At 39.6% G+C, this 24,795-nt stretch overlaps 1 protein-coding gene across 5 annotated transcripts in view; it reads left to right on the top strand.

Moving 5' to 3' along the window:
• Positions 1-24,795, top strand: part of ARHGEF6 (Rac/Cdc42 guanine nucleotide exchange factor 6) — a 103,827-nt gene that overhangs the window by 45,983 nt on the left and 33,049 nt on the right. For all 5 annotated transcript variants that reach the window (XM_068532542.1, XM_068532543.1, XM_068532541.1 and 2 more), the window contains 4 exons: positions 1,912-1,982; positions 17,552-17,646; positions 20,645-20,740; positions 22,002-22,124. In XM_068532542.1, the coding sequence (XP_068388643.1) occupies positions 1,912-1,982; positions 17,552-17,646; positions 20,645-20,740; positions 22,002-22,124 (385 nt within the window). The remainder of the gene's footprint in view (positions 1-1,911; positions 1,983-17,551; positions 17,647-20,644; positions 20,741-22,001; positions 22,125-24,795) is intronic.

Genomic DNA, 24,795 nt, shown 5'->3' with positions numbered 1-24,795 from the left:
TTTTTTTAAAGATTTATTGATTGATTGATTGATTGATTGATTGCTATGTTGGGTCTTCGTTTCTGTGCGAGGGCTTTCTCTAGTTGTGGCAAGTGGGGCCACTCTTCATCGTCGTGCGCGGGCCTGTCACTATCGCGGCCTCTGTTGTTGCGGAGCACAGGCTCCAGACGCGCAGGCTCAGTAGTTGTGGCTCAGGGGCCTAGTTGCTCCACGGCATGTGGGATCCTCCCAGACCAGGGCGCGAACCCGTGTCCTCTGCATTAGCAGGCAGACTCTCAACCACTGCGCCACCAGGGAAGCCCGGCAGGTGGATTCTTAACCACTGCGCCACCAGGGAAGTCCCCAGAAAGAGTTTAAAGCAGCATATGATATAGCAAGGTAACAATGGAATATGAAACAAAATGAAGCAAAGGAGAAAATGAGGGTAGGGAAGACGGTCTGTAGTGACACTGTTAAACATTTATGATCGCTGTCTTGTATTTTTATTAAGTGGTTTCTTTTTTTTTAATAGATTTTATTTATTTATTTATTTATTTTTGGCTGTGTTGGGTCTTCGTTGCTGCACGCGGGCTTTCTCTAGTTGCAGCTAGTGGGGGCTACTCTTCGTTGCGGTGCGCGGGCTTCTCATTGCGTTGGCTTCTCTTGTTGTGTAGCAGGGCTCTAGGCGCACGGGCTTCAGTAGTTGTGGCACGGGGGCTCAGTAGTTGTGACTCACGAGCTCTAGAGCACAGGCTCAGTAGTTGTGGTGCACGGGCTTAGTTGCTCCGCGGCACGTGGGATCTTCCCGGACCAGGGCTCGGACCTGTGTCCCCTGCATTGGCAGGAGGATTCTTAACCACTGCACCACCAGGGAAGCCCCTAAATTTATTTCATTTAGAGTGTAAATATATGCCACAGAGTACTGTGGTGTTTAAGAGGGGATAGTATATGATATTATGAAAACCAGTCAGGTCTGTTTAGGAGCTTCAGTTCTAATAAAATTGTGGGTTATTGCACTAGATTTAGTATTTATTATATAAACTGTATTTCTTTAACTACTGTATGACAGAAGTGTGTGTTTACTTACTCATAGAACTCATCAGAAACCACATATAGAGATGTGGCACTAAAATTATTTGAATTATCTAATAAAATCTTAGGGGGTCTTAAAGCAGCTTAGTGTTTGGCTGTGAAACCAAGAAGTCTTATATAGAGGCAGGGACATGCTGCAGATTCTCCCAAATCTTCTTTCTTCTGTAGGCCCTTGGTACCTGAGTAATACCACTTTGCAAAATTCAGAGAGGGTATTAGGTGTAGTGAGAACCTATAACCTAAATGGCTTCTTGTTTTTGAAGTTTTGAATTTTATTTTATTTATTTTTTATACAGCAGGTTCTTATTAGTTATCTGTTTTATACATATTAGTGTATATATGGGTAAGACGAACTTTGTAAAAGAAAGGCATCTTTTTATAGCACAGCATAATGATATTAAAATCATACATAAAAGAAGAATTTTCTGCTAGTTTTCAGTGTATTAAGGATTCTGATTATTTTGTTTTTGGTGCAATAGACAGCCCTAGGAAAGGATGGCTGCTATTATTCTTGTATAGTAAGTTGCAAGATACAAATATACATATTTGGTTAGCATTGGCTTTGCTTATCTGTTTTGAATAAGTTGAATGGAGAGGCAGACTGGAGTGAAGAAACAGCCTAAACTGGAACTGAAATTCTTGCCTTGACCCTGTCATTAAGAAACTCTAGCTTGACCAGCTGTAGTTTATAGTAAGATTATACTTTCACTTATTTGGGAATGTACATCTCCATTGAGCCTTCCACTTGACAATATTTATAGTATGTTAGTTGCCCTATGTTATAAACTGTTCATCTTACACCTGTATAATATTAACATAATTTAAATGTCTTTTTCACAGAGAGACCTCTCTCCCCCAAGGCTGTCAAAGGATTTGAAACTACTCCACTTACCAAGAATTATTATACTGTGGTGAGTGTTCAGATGATGAACAAAAATTTTCTTGACTCTCTACATGGAGAACCACTGATGTGTTGAGGTGACACCAGTGGAAGACTGGAGAAAGTTGCATTGCAAGGGTCTCCACCAATGACAGTGGAGCTCTTTTATTTGTAGGCTTGTTACAGACGTCTAGAAGTTTTACAACCACTGTACTGAGAAATTCAAGGGTAGCACGAAGGTTCAGAGCAAGGTCTACTAAACTGCAGCAAAAGAGAAATCAGCTAATATGTAGACATTATGGGGAACTTTAGCAGTTAGATCTAGCCTTACCAGATAGTTAGGAGGTGAATTCCCAAGTTCCTCTAATGCAATACGTTTTAAGTGATTGCATACTGTGATTTTATTTTAGAATCAATCAACCAGTTATGATAGCCTCTGAAATATTATCAACCTTGTTCTTGAGGAGAGCCCAAAGGGAAGACTGCCCTTTGGCACAGAGGGAGGAATGAGATGGCTCTGGCTTGAACACAGATATGTCAAAATATATTAGCTATAAATAGGGCATGTGCAATACTCAAAATAAGTCCCCGTTTGAAAAAGAAATCGTATCCTTTTCCTTAATCTACTCTCTGCTTTCCTCCATGTCTCCTTTCCAGACTTGGCCCAGTCAGCAATGAAAAGGTCAAGTCATCATGACCTCTAAGTCTCCCTGTCTGGTAGTCCTGTCATCTTCCCCATCACAGCTGAAATACAGTTTCACTTTTCACCCAATGCTCTACGTGCATTTGTACTACGTGCTCCTTTCATCGTGTCCATGGATAAAGAGTTTTTATTTTTATTTTTAAATTTTATTTTATTTTTGCCCGCACCACGCGGCTTGCGGGATCTTAGTTCCCCAACCAGGGATCGAACCCGTGCCCCCTGCAGGGGAAGTGTGGAGTCCTAATCACTGGACTGACAGGGACGTCTCTAAACAATTTTTAAATCTCTCTGTACATTTGGTTTCAAAAAATGGAATTTCATTCTTCAGTGAATTTGTTCCGTAATGATGACATAAACAGTAGTTGGTATGAAAAATCAAGTAGGAGCTTCATAGGTAACCTGGACAATAATCATAGGGGATAATTTTGACACTGTTCTTCCTCTTACATTTCCGAGGTTAAAACGTTACCCAACAGAGCTAGGCTCCCTTCTCCCTTCATCCCTGACCACTTTTTCTTTTTAAACTGGCAATATTTTGATGCCTTTTTTTCCTACACCTATATAGCTATATATCATTACATAGTTACAATCATACTATATATACAATTTGTGTCCTGAGTTGTCACTTAACATTATATCATTTTCAATTATTTATTTACCTTCTATTTCCTTTTCTCTTCCAGTTTTATTGACATATAATTGACATGCAGCACTGTGTAAGTTTAAGGTGTACAGCATAATGATGTGACTTACATACATCATGAAATGATGACCCCAATCAGTCATTGAATATCCATCATCTCACAGAGTTACAAAATTTAAAAAATAAAAAAAAATATGTTTTCCTTGTGATGAGAACTCCTCAGGATTTACTCTCAACAACTGTCTTAAAGAGCATACAACAGTGTCAATTATATTTATCATGTTGTACATTACATCCCTAGTACTTATTTATCTTGTAACTGCAAGTTTGTACCTTTTGACCACCTTCACATAATTCCCCCCTGTCTCTGGTCCTGACCACTTTTAGCTTCCAGGCGACCCCCAAGGATTTAAGTTTTAATGGAAGGGTACAGTCAAATGGTGGGTGAAAGTGTTACCGTAGCTGCTTCTCCCTGCGGACCTGGAGCACACCATCGCTCTGCTTTCAGTCTCTCTCTGCCTCTGCTGCGTCTACCAATTTAAAATGCTGGGATTATCCAAGGCAGACTAACCTCTGTGATTCTTATGGGCGTTATGTAAACCCCATATATACTATATACCAACTCTGGGTGTACTGTAGTTTCTTTTTTTTTTTTAATTAATTTTATTTTTGGCTGCGTTGAGTCTTTTTGCCGCCCGTGGGCTTTCTGTAGTTGCGGCGAGCGGGGGCTACTCTTTGTTGCAGTGCACGGGCTTCTCATTGCGGTGTCTTCTCTTGTTGTGGAGCACGGGCTCTAGGGCGTGCGGGCTTCAGTAGTTGTGGCACGCGGGCTCATTAGTTGTGCCTTGTGGGCTCTAGAGTGCAGGCTCAGTAGTTGTGGCGCACGGGCTTAGTTGCTCTGCGGCATGTGGGATCTTCCCGGACCAGGGCTCGAACCCGTGTCCCCTGCATTGGCAGGCGGATTCTCAACCACTGTGCCACCAGGGGAGCCCCTGTACTGTAGTTTCTATCACCCATCTCCTGTTGGAGTTCATGTACATTATTTCCAGTTCCTCACTATTATAAACAATTCTGCAGTGAACATCCTATATGTGTAACTTTGGCAAAGTATATAAAGATCTGTGAGGTGGATTCCTAGAAGTTAAATTGTTGAGCCAAAAAAAATATATATGTATTTAAATTTTGATAGATTTTGTCTCAAACCAAACTTAATAAAACAGAAGGTCTTGGAGAGCCCATGATGGCCTGGGAAGGAACTGTAGAGCTGTGGTGTAAATATTGCTGGATTATTGAGACCAGTTAGACATGTTGTTGTAACTAGATATGCATGTGAAGGGATTTGGGTTGATTGTTGGTGTTTTTTTCTAATTTACATTTTTGAGTACTTAGGCAAATTTTTAGCAGCAACTAATTCAAAATATGTTCTGAGTGTTCTGATTGCCCTCCCAATCTGTGTTGAATACCTTAGACAAACCAAAATAATTCTAGCTCACCCACAGTATTTGGAGACCTGGAAAATCAAGTTCACCCACATGTAAGGTGTCCCCATCTGATCTTTTTTTTTTTTGGTAAAAATGTAACAAATTTTATTTCCCATATGATCTTATATTAGCTCTTATCCTCTCTAAGAGTGATTAATTGTAGACATTTTCTGTTGCTAGTACTATAAGGGCACTAGTGACTGATTTTTACTTCATTTTTTTTTAAAACGGGAAGTATTTCTTTTCTGACTACATAACATTATGTAAACAATGATTTTTTTAAAAAGTCAGACAGTCCAGGAAAAGTATAAAGAAGAAAATAAATATCACCTGTAATCCCACCACTCAGAGATGATCACAATTAACATCTTGGTGAATCTCATGACAATCTTCCTTTGAAGTAGATATGTATGTGTGTGTGCGTGTGTGCGCGTGTGTGCACACGTGTGCACATATATACATATATATAGCCTATGACGTGTGTGTGTGTGTGTGTATTTTAAACAGGAATTATGTATTCTTCATTATTTCTCCTTCATGGAGAGTTTTCTATTCTCAGACCCTGACAATATTGTCGCTGACCAGACCTGTTCTTATGCTCTTGCATTCAGCGAGTCCTTGCTAGTCCAAATGCTTCCTTTATTTTGGTCATGTGTATTAGTCAGGGTTCTCCAGAGAGACAGAACCAATAGGATCCGTATAAAGAGATTTACTGTAAGTGATTGGCTCACGTGATTATGGAGGCTGAGAAGTCCCACGATCTGCCATCTGTAAGCTGAAGACCCAGGACAGATGGTGGTGTAGTTCAGTACGAGTCCAAAGGCCTGAGAACCAGGAGAGCTAATGGTGTAAATTCCAGTCCTTGGGCAGAAGACTGATGTCCCAGCTCAAGAAGTCAGGCAGAGTGAGCAAATTCTCCCTTCCTCCACCTTTTTGTTCTATATGGGCCCTCAACAGATTGGATGAATCCTACACATATGGGGGAGGGCAATCTGCTTTACTCAGGCTTCTGATTCAAAGGCTCATCTCATCTGGAAACACCCTCACAGACATGCCCAGAAATATTATTTAATCTGGGCACCTCGTGACCCAGACAAGTTGACACATAAAATTAACTGTCGCATCCTGTAAACTTGGGCAGGATAGAGACCTCTTGGAATTTGCAAGTCTGCAGACGTTCTCTCCCCTTTTTCAGGTTTCCAAGGGATTGTCTGCTGATTTCAGCCCCATTTAGGCCTCGATATGCTTCTGGTGGCACATCAGTTTTGAAATGTTTAGAAGTTCTCCGGTGTCATCACAAGTGGCATGGGGTACCCAACTCAGATCTGCATCTGCCATGAGGCATTTTTTTTAGAGCTCAGAAAACCTTGGATTAAAAGGAAGTCATCAATGAAATACAAAATATTTAGCACTGAATGATAATGTAAACAGTACATGTCAAAAAGTAGTTTCCTTCTTTCCTACCTTCTTCAGAGGGGCATGTTTAATGCATCTAACTGAGGCTTGGCCTCTCCTGGCCCGTTGTTGTGAATGAGAGTTTAGCTCATCCTTTAGGAACATGGCAGCCTAGAGGAGGCATTTGCTGCGCCTGACCTTGGTTCCTTCATTGTCCTCAGAATTCACTGCCATTTGTTAAACTTCTCTCACTACTGAGAAAAAGCATATCATTTTCTATGAATTATTTTTCTAATAATCTTCTGCTCATTGGCTCTCTTTGCCTATTGTAAGTTGATGTTACATGCCAGGAGGGATTAAAAAATAAATAATAAACACAACAATAGAAAATGGTACCTATGAGAGGTGATGGATGTGTTAATTAGCTTGATTGTGGTGATCATTTCACAATGTGTACATATGTCAAAATATCAAGTTGTATACCTTGAATATATACAATTTTTATTTGTCAGTTAGACCTCAATAAAACTGAAAAAAAGAAAAGAAAAGAAATAGGAATCTATGTAGCTCAGTTGTCAGGCTTAATTTGCATGCAGTGCTTAGGTCTTGGCACCCATGGTCTCACTGGGAAGACAGGACAGACATGATGGTATAAGCCACATGGCAGACAATGATGTCAAGTTATAAACTGTCCTAAAATGAGTTGCTCCAAATGTGGTTGGGGGATCTTTTGCATTTGAAAGCCCCCAGGGAGATTGTTAAAACTGCAGATATCTGGTCTCCACATCTGGCTTGTTACATCAGAATCTCTGGCCATAGGTCCCAGGAAACAGCATTTTTAACACCCCCTCAGGCCTCTTCTCTCCATCCCCCCCAGGTGATGCTGATACTCACTAAACTAAAATTTGAGAACCAATAAAGGGAAAGGTTGAATGGGAGAGAGGATTGACGGCATGCCAGGACTTAGATAAGCAGAGAAGAGCTGGAAGGGAATTCAGGCAGGGGGAACCCTGTGAGCACGTTCATCCAGGCAAGAATGTGCGTGCCTGCAATCCGTCCCTGCAGGTCACAGAATGGACTGCGCTCTCTTCTCTCCCCGTCAAAATGCCTCTCGGAGGGTGAAATTCCTTATTTATTGCAACTGGTGCAGCCCGATGTAAGAATGCGGTCCCTCGTGCTGCCACAAATAGGCCAGACTCACAATAATCCTAATATAGGCACACCTCAAAGATACTGCCAGTTCAGTTCCAGACCATCACAATAAAGCGAGTTACATGAGTTGTTTGTTTTCCCAGTGCATATAAAAGTTATGTTTACACGTTACTGTAGTCTGTTAAGTGTGCAATGGCATTGTCTTAAAAAACAATGTGCACACCTTATTTAAAAAAATTTTATTGCTAAGAAATGCTCGCCAACATCTGAGCCATCAGCGAGTTGTAATCTTTTTGCAATAGTCACATCAAAGATCACTGGTCACATAACAAATATAATAATAATGAAAAAGTTTGGGCTATTGCGAGAATTACCAAAAGTGACACAGAGACATGAAGTGAGCAAATGCTGTTGGAAAAACGGCGCCAATAGACTTGCTTGATGCAGGGTTGCCACAAACCTTCCATTTGTGGAAAAACCACAATATCCGTGAAGCACAGTAAAGCAAAACGCAATAAAACGAGGTCTGCCTGTACTAAACTCTGGGGATGAGCATCTGTCTGCAGAGTGAGAGATGGCATTTCCCTACATCCAAATAGGAAAATATAATCAGTAAGGGCCAGTATTATTCATTTTTTTCTAACTTTCTTCTCCTTTATTGTAACGTGTGGCAGATGTCTTACCAGAACCTCCGTGCAGTCGGAGAGGTGGGAAGCAATCTGAGACCCGTTCAATCACATCAGAATCCCAGGAAGCCTCCTGTAGTTCTTGCTCCTGCCACCCATCTTCTGTTTACCCCCCTTTTCTCTCTCACTCATCTATTATTTACCCACTTGCTCCCACCCTGAATTTTCTCTACGTTTCTAGTGCTTATCTACCCTTCTAAAAAAAACTTTATTTTTTAGAGCAGTTCTAGGTTCACAGCAAAATTGATCCAAAGGTTAGAGATGTCCTGTATACCACCTACCCACACACATGCACAGGCTCCCCCAGGATCAGCATCTCCCACCAGCGTGGGACATTTGTGACAATTGATGAACCTACATTGACCCATCATTAGCACCAAAGTCCAGAGTTTACGTTACCATTCACTCTTGGTGTTGGGCATTCTATGGGTTTGGACAAATGTATAATGACACGTATCCACAGTTACAGTGTTGTTCAGAGTAATTTCACCGCCCTAAAAAACCTCTGTGCACCCTCCCTTTTTAAAAACCATCAGCCTAAACTACCTTACACATCTATCCAGTTATTCCTTCTCCATATCCCCTATTGTTTTTTACCTACCCATTTCCTGCCTAACTCATCCATATCTTCCGTCTGAGGTCAGGGAGGTGACAAGAGTTTTCAGAATCCATCTCTGTTTTGCAGAATCTGTCCATAACAGGGCAACAGTGCTGCTTGTTTTGTGAAAACCAAGGACCTGGAGGGGTGAAATTGATCACTGCACTTGAATGTAAACTGGCGGGCTCTTCTGCCATATACGTCAAATATGACATAAATACGGTAGTGTATTGCCTTTTCCCATCTCCTAGGAGTTTACCAACATGAACCCGTTTTTGCAGGCATCATACTTATCTCAGAATTCCTATAATATGATGGTTTTGCTTCGATTAAGGTTTCCTGGGGCCATTATAATCTTCCTTTATCATGGGATGTATCTCTGTTTCCAGCTTTTGTTTATGCATTTTAGCCTCCTAAAATAATTTCTTCAGACTTATATGACTTGTTCCCTTATGGAAAACAGAGTTATAAAAATGAACTCACTCTAAAGCCTTTCCAGGAAATGGCGGAAATATATTTTACTGGAAAATCAATAGCCCAGGATGGAGGTACAAAAGGCCTCCACCTCGTTTTTCTATGGCTTCTCACCATCTGTTTTATTCTGAATTTAGTCAGAGGTTAATTGAGCAAAAGGATACTCTGTTGTCCTTGTGAAGATGGAGTCAGAGAGGCAAAGGCAATGTCTGGACACAGTCCATTTTAGTATTTGAGTGGATTTCATCTCGATCAGATTGTACTGCTCTGAAGTTGGTTGGCCTGCCAAACTGTTTGCATTCTGACTCACCACTGAGGCCTTCTGTTTGGGAACACATAGCCTTCTCTGTCTGCTTCCCTTTTTATCCTTTTACAGTAGATGCCCTGTGGCCTGAAAAATAAAGAACCAGTCTCCACAGTTCATCAGTTGGTCTTCTGAGATTGAGGAAAGCAATAAAAATCCAAGTGAATTTGGGAGAGAATCCCAGGCATCCACCCTGATGAGCATTTCTACTAATCAAACCACAGCAAGGGCAATGCTATTTAGTACATCATCATTCAAACACATTTTGCATTATTTAATGAAGGACTCATTAATCACCTGTGTCAATTTAGCTTGTAAAGTCAGCATTCAGCCACCCTCAAGACTTGCAACAATATGAGTTTAGTGTATGTTTCCATTCAGCTCTCCAGAACTTACTCAAAGGCAGCAGGGAGTGTCTGCCTTCCTACCTCCGTTTGTCCCATGTGAGTGGTTCCAGCACAGATGGAACCCTTAGAAAGTGTGCTGCTTCGCCTAGCAGATAAATCCACTGGAGCAGGACAGTTGGCGCCTTTCTTGCAACATCTTAGTGCTTTCTCTTAAAGGAACTACCTGTGATAGCATTTTAAAGGAAGTTAAAATAATAAAACTGTTTCAATGAGGGAAGGAATGTTGAATTATAGCAACCATGGGATTAAAGCAGTGATGTTTAATTGTCTTAAAAATCACATTTTATAATGTAAATAATATCCGTGAATTTTCTAATTTAAAAATTCCCTCAGGCAATGACTGTGTTTTGTTTTGTTTTCTTTTTTACTTTGTTTTTCTTTTTTTCAATGGACACTATACTTTGGGTAGTGTGACAGTTACAGACAACAGTGCTTGAAAGCAAGGTTGAGGATGTGAGATGGCTCATTACCAGACATGGTCTCTTTAGAAAAATGTGAACAAAAGAGATGATGAGATGACTTCATTCTCTCCTGAATGTAAGTGGGAAGCCAGGCCACCATCCTCTTTTTCCTCCAATATAAATACTATAGACAAATGTTGCTAAAACGGTAGTCCGCGTATGAGTTTTACCTCTTAATAAAATGTGGTACTGTTGAATTCTAGTGCAGCTCTCTCCATTTTTAAGAATAAAAAAATGAATCCTAGTGCTGAGCATGAGTATAAATGATTATTTAACGCATTGCAGTGAACAGCAGCCCAGCTGGGCAGAGACCACTAACGATGGACACATTTGAGTTTGGAAGGACACTACTGGATGAGGACTTGGAGTCAGAGAAAAAACAGAAAAGTTTCTATTAACAGATGAGAAATTTGTGCTTTGACTTTAAAATAACAACTATAATGACACGTAATTCACATACCACAAAAATCACCACTTTAGTGTACAATTCACTGATTTTTAGTAAATTAACAGAGTTGTGTGATGATCACCACCATCTTACTTTTCAGCATTTTCATCACCCCAATAAGAAACCCTGTACCCGTTTGTAGCCACTCCCTCCAGCCCTTGACATCCACTAATCGACTTTCTGTCTCTATGGGTTTTCCCTATTCTGGATGTTTCATATAAGTTGAATCATACAATATTTGTTCTTTTGCGTTTGACTTCTTTCTTAGCATAGTATTTTCAAGGTTCATCCATGTTGTAGAATGTATCAGTACTTCATTGTTTTTTTTTTCTTAAAGAAGGAAAGTATCTTTTTTAATTAATTAGTTAATTTGGCTGCGTCGGGTTTTAGTTGCGGCATGCGGGATCTTCGTTGTGGTATGTGGGCTCGTAGTTGCAGTGCGCGGGCTCTTTAGTTGTGGCACGCAGGCTCTAGAGTGCACAGGCTTAGCTGCCCCGCAGAATGTGGGATCTTAGTTTCCCGACCAGGGATTGAACCTGTGTCCCCTGCATTGGAAGGCGGATTCTTAACCACTGGACCACCAGGGAAGTCCCTTCATTGCTTTTTATGACGGAATAAATCTTCCATATTATGGATATATACCAGGTTTTGTTTATGGACCTTTGGATTATTTCCACTTTTTGGTTATTATTTATAATGCTGCTGTGAAAATTGATGTGCAAATTTTTGCACAGACATATGTTTTCATTTCTCTAGGAGTGGAATTACTGGGTCATGTAATAACTCTATGTCTAACTTTTTGAGGAACTGCCAAACTTTTCCACAGCAGTTACAATTTTTGACTTTCCCACCAGCAATGTATGAGGGTTCCAGTTTCTCCACACCCTCACCAACACTTGTTCTTTCTATTTTTTCTTTTTATTATAGCCACCCTAATGAGTGTGAAGTAGTATTGTGGTTTTGATTAGCATTTCCCTAATGGTTAACTATGTTGAGTATCTTTTTATGCACTTATTGGCCATTTGTATATCTTCTTTGGAGAAATGTCTATTTAAATCCTTTGCCAACTTTTAACTGATTATTTTTATTGTTGAGTTGTAAGAGTCCTTTATATATTCTGAATAGTAGAACCTTTTCAAATATATGATTTGTAGATATTTTCCCCATTCTGTGGGTTGTCTTTTTACTTTCTTGATAATGTCCTTTGATACATAAAAGTTTTCAATTTTCATGAATTTCAGTTTATCTATTTTTTCTCTTGTTGCTTGTGCTTTTGGTGTCATCCAAGGATCCATTGCCGAATTCAAGATCAGGAAGATTTCCTCCTCTGTTTTCTTCTAAGAGTTTTGTAGTTTTAACTCTTGAATCCATTTTGAGTTAATTTTTGTATATGGTGTGAAGTAGGAGTGCAAATTCTTTCTTTGTATGTAGTTATTCAGTGGTCCCAGCACCACTTTTTTTTTTTTTAAAAGAGGGATTGCACCATCAAAGGGTACATGTGTTTTTTGTTTTTGTTTTTTTGTTGTTTTTATTTATTTATTTATTTTATTTAATTTTGGCTGCGTTGGGTCTTTGTTGCTGTGCACAGGCCTTCTTTAGTTGCAGAGAGTGCAGGCTACTCTTCATTGCGGTGCCTGGGCTTCTCATTGCGGTGGCTTCTCTTGTTGCGGAGCACAGGCTCTAGGCGCGCAGGCTTCAGTAGTTGTGGCACACGGGCTCAGTAGTTGTGGCTCACAGGCTCTAGAGCACAGGCTCAGTAGTTGTGGCGCATGGGCTTTGTTGCTCCGCAGCATGTGAGATCTTCCTGGACCGGGGATCGAACCCGTGTCCCCTGCATTGGCAGGTGGATTCCCAACCACTGTGCCACCAGGGAAGTCCCAGCACCACTTTTTATATACCTTTGTTTTTAACTTTTTATTTTATATTGGAGTATAGTTGATTAACAATGTTGTGTTAGTTTCAAGTGTACAGCAAAGTGATTCAGTTATACATATACATGTGTCTATTCTTTATCAAATTCTTTTCCCATTTAGCCAGCACCATTTTTTGAAAAGACTATTCTTTCCTTATTGGAAGTTCACAGCACTCTTGTCAAAAATCAATTCACCATGAGTTCATTTCTGGACTCTCAATTCTATTCCATTGGTCTGTATATCTATTTTATACCAGTACTAAACTGTCTTGTCACTGAAGCTTTTTAGTAAGTTTTGAAATTGAGAAGTATACATTCTAACTTTGTACACTCTTCTTTTCCAGGATTTTAAGTGTTTGTGAAGGATTGATATGAATTCTTTAAATTTTTGGTAGAATTAATCAATAAAGCAATCTCATCCTGGGCTTTAACTTATGGGAAGTTGTTTTGAATATTAATTCAATCTCTTTACTTGTTATAGAGATATTCAGATTTTCTACTTCTTTGTGAGTCAGTTTTGGTAGCTTGTGTCTTTTTAGAATTTTTTTTTTAACTTTTTTAGTGATTGCCCTAGAGTTTGCAATATACATTTAGAACTAGTCCAAGTCCACTTTCAAATAACACTGTATTGCTTCACAGGTACAAGTACAAATACTTTATAATAACAAAGTGTTCCTAATTCCTCCTTCCTATCCCTTGTATCATTGCTGTCATTCATTTCACTTATACATAAGCACACATAAGCATTATATATATATATATATATATATATATATACACACATATATATATATAATATATATATATACACACACATATATATATATATAATACATTGTTTCCATTATTATTTTGAACAAACTGTTATCTGTTAGATCAATTAAGAAGAAAAATAAAAGTTTTTTTATTGAGGTGTAGTTGATTTACAGAAAAATAAGTTTTTATTTTATCTTCACTTATTCCTTCTTTCATGCTTTCTTTATTTATGTAGATCTGTTTCTAACCTATAACATTTTCTTTCTCTCTGATCTTTAGTTTTTATTTTATTTTTTAAAAAATCTTTATTGGAGTGTAATTGCTTTACATTGTTGTGTTAGTTTCTGCTGTATAACAAAGTGGATCAGCTATATGTATACTTATATCCCCATATCCCTCCCTCTTGCGTCTCCCTCCCACCCTCCCTATCCCACCTGAAATTTATTTTTTTAATTTTTAAAAATTTTAAATATTTATTTATTTGGCTGCGCTGGGTCTTAGTTGCAGCAGGTGGGATCTTCATTGTGGCCTGTGAACTTTTAGTTGCGGCATGCATGTGGGATCTAGTTCCCTGACCAGGGATTGAACCTGGGCCCCCTGCATTGGGAGCACAGAGTCTTAGCCACTGGACCACCAGGGAAGTCCCTCTCCGAACTTTAAAAAAAACCCACTTTTTGCAAAGCAGGTCTGCTGGCAAGAATATTCCCTCAATTTTTGTCCTAGAAAGTCTATTTTTGCTTGACTTTTGAAGGAAAATTTCACAAGATACAGAATTCCAGGTTGGTGGGGGTTTTTTTCCCCAACACTTTAAATATTTTACTCCACTCTCCTCTTGCTTGTATGCTTTCTGACAAGTCAGGTATAATTCTTATCTTAGCTTCTCTATAGGTAAAGTATTTTTATCCTCTGGCTTTTTTCAAGATTTTTTTCTTTATCTTTGACTTTTCTGGAGTTTGAATATAGTGTGCTTAGGGGGCATTTTGCAGGGGGGGCATTTATCCTGCTGGGTTTTCTCTGAGCTTCCTGGATCTGTGGCTTGGTGTCTGACATTGATTTGGGGAAATTCTTAGTCATTGTTGTTTCAAATATTTCTTCTGTACCTTCCTCTCTTTATTCTCCTTCTGGTATTCTCATCACACATAGGTTACACCTTTAGATGTTGTCCCACAGTTCTTAGATATTTTGTTCCATTTTTCAGGTTTTTTTTCTGTTTGCTTTTCAGTTTTGAAAGTTTCTATTGGCACATCCTCAAGCCCAGAGCTTCTATCCTCAGTGGTCCAGTTTACTAACAAGCCCATCAAAGGCATTCTTCATTTCTATTAGAGTGTTTTTGATCTCTAGCATTTCATTTTTATTCCTTCTCAGTATTTATTCCTGCTTGCAGTACCCATCTGTTCTTGCATGTTGTATACTTTTTCCTTTGGAGCCCATAGCATATTAATCATTGTTATATTAAAATCCTGGTCTGATAATTCCAATGTTCCTACCATATCTGATTCTGGTTCTAATGTTTGCTCTGTCTCTTCAAACTGTGTTTTTTTTTACCGTTTCATATGCCTTGTAATTTTTTGTTGGAAGCCAGATGTGATGTACTAGGTAAGAGGAACTGCAGTAAATAGGCCTTTAGTGGTAAGGTATGGGGTCAGGGGCAGTGTTCTCAAGTCCTATGATTAGGTCTCAGTCTTTTGGTGAGCTTATGTCCCTAGATTGTGAACTTCAGCAGTGTTTCTCAGTCTTTTTCTCCCCTCCCTTAGATAGGACAGGAAGGCTAGAGGGAGCTGGAGTAGGGTATTTCTCTTCCCCTAGGTATATTAGGCTCTGATAAAACCCCAATAGGTTAGGGTTTGGTAAAATACTTTCTCTCTTGAGGGCAGACCTTGTTATGAAGACCAGAATGCTCTGGTAAATTTCAAAATGGCTACTTTTCCCTTCCCTCTCCTGAAGCACAAGGGAGATTTTCCTCCAATCTTCATTGTGATAACCTGGTACAGCTTCTGGAGGTAAAAGTCACAGAAGTGTGGGTGTGCTCCTCTGTGACTGGACCCCCTAGAGTTTTTAACTCTCAGGTGTTTCTGCACTGAGCCCCCAGCAATTCATCAATTACGGTTCAGGTTTTCCTACCCTGATACCACTTCCCATGGAGGCTTCTGCTCATGGTTTTCTGGTCCAGCAAGTTATGATTCTCTATCTGCCTGTCTGTCTCTCCAATTTTAAGTGTACCATTTTTGCCTGTGACCTCAATTCCCTGACAGATATAAGCAAAGTTTTTTTCTAGTTCTTCATCTCTTTACTTGTTTTTAGGTTGGAGTGATGACTTCCAAATGCCTTAAATGCTGGACTGGAAACCAGAAGTCCTCTTTCTTCTTTCTGATGTAGGCATTTACAGCTATTTACAGTCTCTAAGAACTGCTTTAACTTCATCCCATAAGTTTTGATGTTGTGTTTTCTTTTTTATTCATCTGAAGTTAGTTTCTAATTTCCTTTGTTGTGCTTCGACTTTCTATAGGGGTAACATTTCTGTTCCATCCCTGGATTAATTTCACAGAGCACTGGTACCTCCAGGCCCTTAAATTTACACTTACACCTTTAGAGAGTAGGCATTCCTCCCTGAGGAATAGAGAAACTGAAAGTAGACATGAGTGGCTGGGAGGAGGGGCTACAACTTAAGCCCTAGCTTTTGAAGCCACCCTGTGGCCTATGTCCTTGTCAACTAGGAGTGATATTGCCCTTCAGGTGACATCTGGCAATGTCTGGACACATTTTTGGTTTTCATACTGGGGTAGGGGGTGGCATGCAACTGACATCTGGTGGGTAGACGCCAAGGATGTTGTTAAACATCCTACAGTGCACAGGGCATCTGCTCACAACAAAGAGCTATCTGCTGTGAAATATCAATAGTGCTGCCATTGAGAAACCTTTTTTTAACCCCTTAAATTGGAGGGACTGTTTCCCAATTCACCCAGCACCTACCTGTACAGTGTCTCACACTTACCTCTTCACAATGGTCCCTGAGGTAGGTGAAATGTCACAATCTGAGATGAGCCTTAAAACTGAAGCAACCTGTCCGCTGGTAGCAGAGCCTGGACGACCACCTTCCAGTCCAATTGTTTCCCAAAAAACCCACAGCTACCTGGACCTCCAATTGCTTTGTCCACTCCACCTGTCAATAGCAGATCATCATGCACTGTCTTGTGAGTATACGTCTGGCATATTGGTAGGCTAAGGGGCTTCTCCTGGCTAAGAATGCTTCACATTGTCTTGTGAGCCCGTGTTTAATGTCCCCCTCTGAAGACAGAGTAGAAACTCCCTGAGGACAGGCATGGCCTTTGGCACCAAGGAGGCACTCAGTAAATTTGTGTTGAATGGATTAGGAGATATGAGAGAAAATACACCAAAATGTTAACTTGGTGATCTCTAGGAGCTTAGAATGAAGGTTATAGCTGCCTCCAGAAGAGGCTGGGAAATGAGGTGTGACCCCAGGGCTGGTGGCGGCAGAGAAGTTGTGGACCTGTACATTGGTTGTTTTGCCGATAGGATTTTCATTTGGCTATCACTAATAATACTGGTAAGCATCATTTTCTTTGTTAAATTCCTCACATTTCAGCTTCTTTTTCTCTTTGAAATGTTCGTACTAGCACTTTTTACCTTTATTAAAAAACCAGTTTTAACTGCTTAAAAATTCAGTGTCCTCAGATTTTGTCACCTAAAGATTTTCTCAAGAACATAATTTAAAAAATCTTTTTTGATGTTTGACATCAGTTATCATGAAATTATCCTGACACTGAATCTCTATGTCTTGAGGTAGCTGGCCTCAATTTCCTCATCCATAAAATGGGAATGATGATCCTTTGTTAGCTGAGACCTTTGCTGAGGATAAAATGATTTAAAGCACGTGAAAGCATTCTGAGCAGTACTGTGTAAATGGCAAGGCCCCTCCAATTATGGGTAATTCTGAAAAAATGTGTTCGTATGAGTTATGCAGTATAACCAGTTGTCATGCAATTATTAGAGTAGTTTACAAGAATGAAACAAAGTGCATTCAGATTTTGTGCTCCTTACTTACAGTGCTAGCTGAGTAAATAGGACTTTTTTTTTGATAATTTGGTTAAAAGATCTAAAACTCTATTTTACCTTGGACTTTCCTGACAGTTACAATACCTTGACCTTTGTTTCTCCATAGGTGTTACAGAATATCTTGGACACTGAAAAAGATTATGCTAAAGAACTTCAGTCTCTTCTTGTTACTTACTTAAGACCCCTGCAGTCCAATAACAAGTAAGATTTATATTTTAAACCCCTCGCTAAGCAAAGCAAGATAATGTCAGTAGATGGAGTCATTACTCTTATGTCACTGAATAATTGATTTTGCCCTTTAGAAGAATTTCCACAGATCACAGGTTGCCAAGAACATGGTCAAGGCAACAGGAATTATGCAAGATGTAGCTTTTGGAGAGCTTGGCTTTCTTTCTCTTCTGGCTGTGGAGGGAATGAGCCGATCTGCCTTTCTGTCTGTCACCATTTTTATCTTGTACGTTTTAGAAGTGATACATCTAGTTTTACCTTCCAGAAAAAGGACTTGCTGGTGTTTTTGTGCAGAAAGCACAGACACGGGAAATTCTTGTGCTCGCTCTGACCTTGGCTTGCCAGGGCAGAAACTCTTTCCCATGCTCCCAGAGTGGAAGAAGCGTGGCATTTTGTGAATGTTCCTAAGAGCAATTCAAGCCAGTATTTCACCCAGGCAAAAGTGAATGAGAAAGAGGTGTTAAAAATATTCAAACCTTATCCTGGTCTTAGAAATCTGAAGGCCTGAACTGAAAACTTACTTTTCACAAAAGAAAAATATTGGCTGTTCATTTTTTAGTGCTTGTAGGCCTGGCATATGTAACAAATAATAGCTAACTGCATTTATGTGTGTTTTTTATTTTAATGGATTAAACTTCACTGGAGATTATGATCTGTAAGTCAAATGGTAAATTTAGCAGTCGATACATAGAATGGAGGACAGAAACCTCTTCTTGTACCTCAGTTTAAGAGTTTATTTTTGCCAAACAATTGCCTAAACTGTTGGCTTCAGGCTTAAATAAGTTTAATGTATTTCACTATTTTCTCCCTTTTTCTAAATCACGCTTGCTTAGGCATGATGTCCTGTTAAATTTCCTACTCGGTTATTTTCATGGCACTATGGGAATCTTACTTCGGTATGAAAGGATTTTGTATTCCTGTGTTTTGTAAGAGTTTAAATGATCAACAACAAAGTGGCTTTTGTTATTATTATGTAAAACATGAAGTGCTCTGTGAATCATAGCCCTTAGAGCTGAATGGAACCTCAGTGAATCACTGGGTCTAGTGCCCTGGAGGAAATGACTATCCTCATTGAATACATAAAAAAACCACAAAGTCCAGAGAGGCTCACGGTCCTGCCCATCACACGGTCAGTCAGTGGCCAGACTCAACCCACTGCGTCTCCTGCCACCGAGTAAAATGTGGTTCCGTGTTCTAGAGGTGACAGGCAGAGGAGGAGAGGGAAACTGAAGTGGTAACCCTGGCAGCGGAGATGGTAAGATTTCAAATGGAGGAGTGACTGATTAGCAATCAAGAAATAGTCAAAGGAAAAGAAAAGAGCCAAGGCAGAGGAGGTGAGAGACCCGAGTCAGAGTGCGCTGTTCCCAAGGAAATTCAAAATGCAGTTCTGGTCACTTTCCATTGGTTCTGCCTCGTAGACCCCAGAGTGATTTGAGCAAAGGGGACTGTTTATTGTTTGATCCTGAAAGGTCCAGATAAGCCCCCAGTCAGGTTCTTGCTGCTATGGGGGACGGCAGCCAGGGAAGCTGGCTAAAGGGTTTCGCTTTTGACACCCATGAGAGGGGTTTTCCAACTTGTGGTTCAGGAGGGCATCAGAGCAGAGGAACTGGGTGCTTTTTATGCCCTAGGGGTTACTGGTAACGTCTGTTTGGGTCTTCCTTTTCTTTGTCAGCAAAAATTACTCTCCTGGAAACCCTCCCCTTGTATTATTATATTAAGGAGAAAGAACATGTGGCAGACATTGGCCTTTTAATTAAATCTTCAGAAAAGTTTTCTCTCGAAAAGTGGTTAGGAGCATGGACTCTGGAGCTAGAATGTTTGGGTTCAAATTCTGGCTTCACCATTCACTGGCTTTGGGACTTTGGCTGATTTGCTTTAACCTCTCTGTGCCTGGATTTCCTTATGTGTAAAACAGAGACAGCAATAGTACCTACCTCATAAAGTTGTTGTAAGGTTAAGACGAGTTGTTATTTGTAAAATGCTTACCTCAGTGTTAAGCGCTGTATTCGTGCTGGCTCTTGTTTTTATCACCTATTATTTGGTAGGGGAAGAAAGGATGAGAAAATTCTTAATACAGAGGCACTGGATTAAAATGGTTCAGTTTGTGTTTGACTCCATTCCGTTCCAAAAGCAAACAAACACATCAGTACTATTTTCTTCCCTCCTATTTCCGCTCAAGATTTCCTTTAGTTGATTTATGAATGGCATATGTAATGTCTTTCAATTACTTTCCCAGCTCCTCTAGAGGAGAGTATTCAAAAGTTTTTACACTTATTCCCAGCTATGATGTATTCTACCCATTTAGATACTTAGATATTTTTTTATTGAGATATAATTGACATATAACTTTATATTAGTTTCAGGTGTACGGTGTAATGATTGAATATTTGTATATATTGTGAAATGATCACCACAATACATCTAGTTAACATTCATCATCACACACAGTTACAAAATTTTTTTTCTTGTGATGAGACCTTTTAAGATCTACTCTCTCAGCAACTCTTTCCACTATGCAGTACAGTATTATTAACTATGGTCACCATGCTGTACATTACGTCCCTATGACTTACTTATTTTATAACTAGAAGCTTGAACCTTTTGACCCCCATTCCACCCCCCCCCCTTTGGCGACCACCAATCTGTTCTCTGTAGATGCTTAGATGTCAAGCACTTGTTATTCATTTACTCCTTGCTTTGTAAAATACCTAAATGTCCCTTACAAACACTCATTTTCTTTAGGATCATTATTCTTGTTATGGAAAAGGGAAATCAAGGAAAGAAGCTTTAGAAAGTTGCTTGAGATCACAGAGTTGGTGTCAATTAAAAAACAGAAGTTAAGATATAGGGATTGCTTCCCTTCTCCCATTTGCCAGTTACCAGCAAACTATCAGCTAACTAGACTAGAGATAGATAACTAGAGTCATCCCCAAGTTCTCTTCACTGAAACTACATATATATATATTTTCAGCCTGAGTACTGTGGAATTTACATCTTTATTGGGAAACTTCGAGGAAGTATGCACGTTTCAACAGACGCTCTGCCAAGCCTTGGAAGAATGTTCAAAGTAAGTGTCGCACGTCGCCATCAGGGTAGCTAGCAACATTGGGTTTTTTGGTGTGTTTTGTTTTCTTTTAACTGTTGTCTTAGATAGGGGCCCTTTATATTTATTATGCATTTATACATTTATTACAACTTTGATAAATTGCCCCAGTACAGAGAAAATCTACTAGCTGGTGGTATTCACAGAGTCAACCCACTAGTTGCTTATCAGGACTCTACATCTGGTCAGTTATTTCTCACTTTATTTAAACATCATATTGACAAATAAGGTCTAAATTGACCATGGATGATGCCTTTGTCATCGATTAGATATTTTTCTTTTGTACATTGCGAATTACTTTTCCAAGTAATATCTTTATGTGAACCACAACGCATCATTGATGGCTAGCTAGCTCGTTGAAGTGTTCAACTTCATACTGCAGAATGACCTGTGATGATCATCAGGCAATATGTCTCTGGAGCAAGGTTCGTTTTCCAAGTAGTGGATCTCAGAGAATTGGTGACTTTCATCGTCTATAGGGAACTTGGGGCAATTGCCTGTTTCTTGAGCTTAATGAGACACGGGTGGTTGTCCAGGGACGAAGCTGGTGAGAACCCCCTCTAAAGAGACCTGAGGAGCCACTGCAAATGCTGTGGTGACTAAGTGAGAAGAGCAGATTACTATTTAGATTTGTAATCTTTGCTTTTCATTTTATATAGAAACCTGTAGAAGAGAGTCCAAGGAACATGCCAACATTGTTATAATAGATATCTCTGAATGGTGGAATTCCGAGTAACTTTTTTTCTTTCTTGTGTTTTTTTGATTTTTCTGCAAACTAAAATGGGTGCCATGTAATTCTAAACATCTGGATGTCACCTTGCCTAGCAACACCAGGCCACCAAGACTACATAAAACTCCTTTGTGATGTGTCATTTTTGGATTCAGTTAGTTTTGTCTGTACTTGAACTTCATGCAAATTAATCAAGAGTATTTTTAGTGTGCCCGGCTAAACTTGAATATTATAATTTGAATAAGCAACTTAAAAAACCCTAGTAATTCCAAATAAGTATCTGACCCTATATATTGGAGCTATGTTTGGTGGCTAGAGTTTAAAACAGTGGCCAAGAACTTGCATTTCATAGATAAAGTGGTTATAATATAGAAGTTTCTTTTTAACTTTGGCAAAAGAATTCATAAGGTTTGCATGTTGCCAGGTTTAATTGGAATCATCTTCCTTTATCCCATTCCTATTTTACATTCTGTGTTTCACCTGTTTTGCTTACAGGTTTCCAGAAAACCAACACAAAGTAGGTGGTTGTCTACTGAACCTCATGCCTCATTTTAAATCTATGTACCTGGCTTACTGTGCAAATCATCCTTCAGCTGTAAATGTACTCACCCAGCACAGGTAAATCATTAACATTTCCGCCAAAAAGCTGTTTTGCAATGATATCCTTTCCCAGGACTACCTCATTTGGAAATCCAAGATCTCCCACTGAACTCTTGATTATCCCCATTCATCATACCAGAAATTGATTCATTGTTATATGGATTTATTGTCCATTCATGGAACAAATAATTTATTGAGCACCTACTATGTGCAAGGTCCTATAGTAGTTGATGGAGATACAGTAGTGAACAAGGAAGAGAAGGTCCCTTCCCTCATGGAGCATAGACTCTTGAGAGAAATAGACATGAAATTAAATGTTGTAAACATGTTGTATTAGAAAAGGGTAATTAGGGCTTCCCTGGTGGCGCAGTGGTTGAGAATCCGCCTGCCAATGCAGGGGACACAGGTTCGAGCCCTGGTCTGGGAGGATCCCACATGCCGCGGAGCAACTAGGCCCGTGAGCCACAATTACTGAGCCTGCGCATCTGGAGCCTGTGCTCCGCAACAAGAGAGGCCACGATAGTGAGAGGCCCGCGCACCGCGATGAAGAGTGGCCCCCGCTTGCCGCAACTAGAGAAAGCCCTCGCACAGAAACGAAGACCCAACACAGCCATAAATAGATAAATAAATAAATAAATATTAAAAAAAAAAAAAAAAAAAGAAAAGGGTAATTAAAAGGAAGCTGTGAGACTTTGAACATGGTATCAAAGTGTGGAGTGAAGGAAGGGTCAGGGAAGGCTTTCTTGAAGTAAAATTCTATTTAGAGCCAATGGTTTAGCCTTCCCCATCCCAGTGAATGTTTTATCCAAGTTGCTGCAGAGCTAAGCTGCCTAGGTTCATCTCTTTTTCACTCTCCCTTTGTCTGGTAGAGGAAGTCTCAAGTAGTAATATGGCTAAAAGGCAGGTATCAGCAGGGAAAGGTGGAAGGAAACTAACCCTGTGAACTGGGTGTCAGGTACTCTAAGCAAAGGTCTCTGATGACAATTATACATGAATATAAATTGTTTCAGATTCATGGGGAACAGCAGCACAGTATCTCCTTTAAGAGTCCTTGCAAGGGACCCAGATAAGCTCACATCTCGCCTACCCTTCCTTACCCTCTGATGACTCACCCTTGACACATTCACTGATACATTCATCTGGGCCAGAATTCTGTAGGATAGGCTTGAAGACACAGTTTGGACTTTGAAGCCACGTGCTAGGAATCCAGGTGGGACAATAGGAAGAACAACACACAGAGGCTCTTATGACTGAACTCGGAGACTAGATTCAGAACCGACATGATTCTGGAGGCTGCTCAAGACTGAAAAGATTATTCTTCTCTTAATTTGACTTGTACTCCCAGACCCAGGCTGGAACAGTAGGTGACAACAACCCTCAGAAGTGATGGAAACTTTGGCTTTGTCCTGGTTCATTAGGAGCTTGATTGGCTTTATAGAGCTGTTATGTAAGGGCATTTTGAAGGTAGAACTCAGTAGGTCCTACTTGAAGGTGAATTTTACTTCCCTGATGAAAGTTGTGAACTCTTGTGGAGTAGCAAATATGGAAGCTGGAGTTTAAAGAAAGAGAAGCCATGACTCTGGATTATTTAGGCAAGTGGCTCAACTGCTTAGAGCTAATAATAACACTGACAATGTGCCAGGCACATGATGTAAAAGCCTATGAGGGAGTTACTATTATTACCATCTCTGCTTTACAGATAAGACATTAGAAGGTTAAGTAATCTTCCCAAGTACTCATAGCTGTTAAGTGATTGAGCCAGAATTAGAATCCAAGTCTGTCAGACTTCTAAAAAAATGTTTTTATTAAGACATGTATTTCACCTACAAAGTGAATAATCTAAATGCAAACTTAAAGAATTATCATAAAATGAGCACCCATGTACCCACCACCCAGCTTAAGAAATAAAATTTTACCGTTTCTTTTTTAATATAATAACTTTATTGAGGTATAATTCACATACCATACAATTCACCCATTTAAAGTGTACAGTTAAATTATTTTTAGTATATTCAGAGTTGTGCAACCATCACCACGATCAATTTTAGAAGGTTGTCTTCATTCTCCAAACAAACCTACACTCATTAGCTGTCACTCCCCATTGCCAGCCCAAGGCAACCACTAAAATACTTTATGTCACTATGGATTTGCTTATTCTGAACATTTCATTTAAGTGGACTCACACAACATATGGCCTTTTGTGTCTGGCTTCTTTCACTCAGCATAATGTTTTCAAGGTTCATGCATGTTGTTGCACTTAACAGTACATTGTTTCTCTAAATTGCCATACATACAGTGAAAAATATTTCATTGTATGGATACCGCATATTGTTCTTCCATTCACCAGTTTGTGGACATATGGATTGTGAATGGTGCTACTATGAAGATTCATGTACAAGTCGTTGTGTAGACCTATGTTTTCATTTCTCTTGGGTAGATACGTAGGAGTGAAATTGCTGGGTCATACGGTAACTCTATATTTCACTTTTAGAGGAACTGTGAGACTGTTTTCCAAAGTGGCTGCACCAATTTATATTCCTACTAGCAGTTTACGACGGTTTCACTTTCTCCACATCCTCACCAACATTTGTTATCATCAGTCTTTTTGATTATAGCCATTCTAGAGGGTATGAAGTGACGATATCTCATTTTGATATTGATTTGCATTTCCCTAATGACTAATGATGTT

This window comes from Eschrichtius robustus, chromosome X (genome assembly GCF_028021215.1).
Source record: "Eschrichtius robustus isolate mEscRob2 chromosome X, mEscRob2.pri, whole genome shotgun sequence".
NCBI lineage: Eukaryota > Metazoa > Chordata > Mammalia > Artiodactyla > Eschrichtiidae > Eschrichtius > Eschrichtius robustus.
This window is presented reverse-complemented; position numbering and strand designations above follow the sequence as displayed.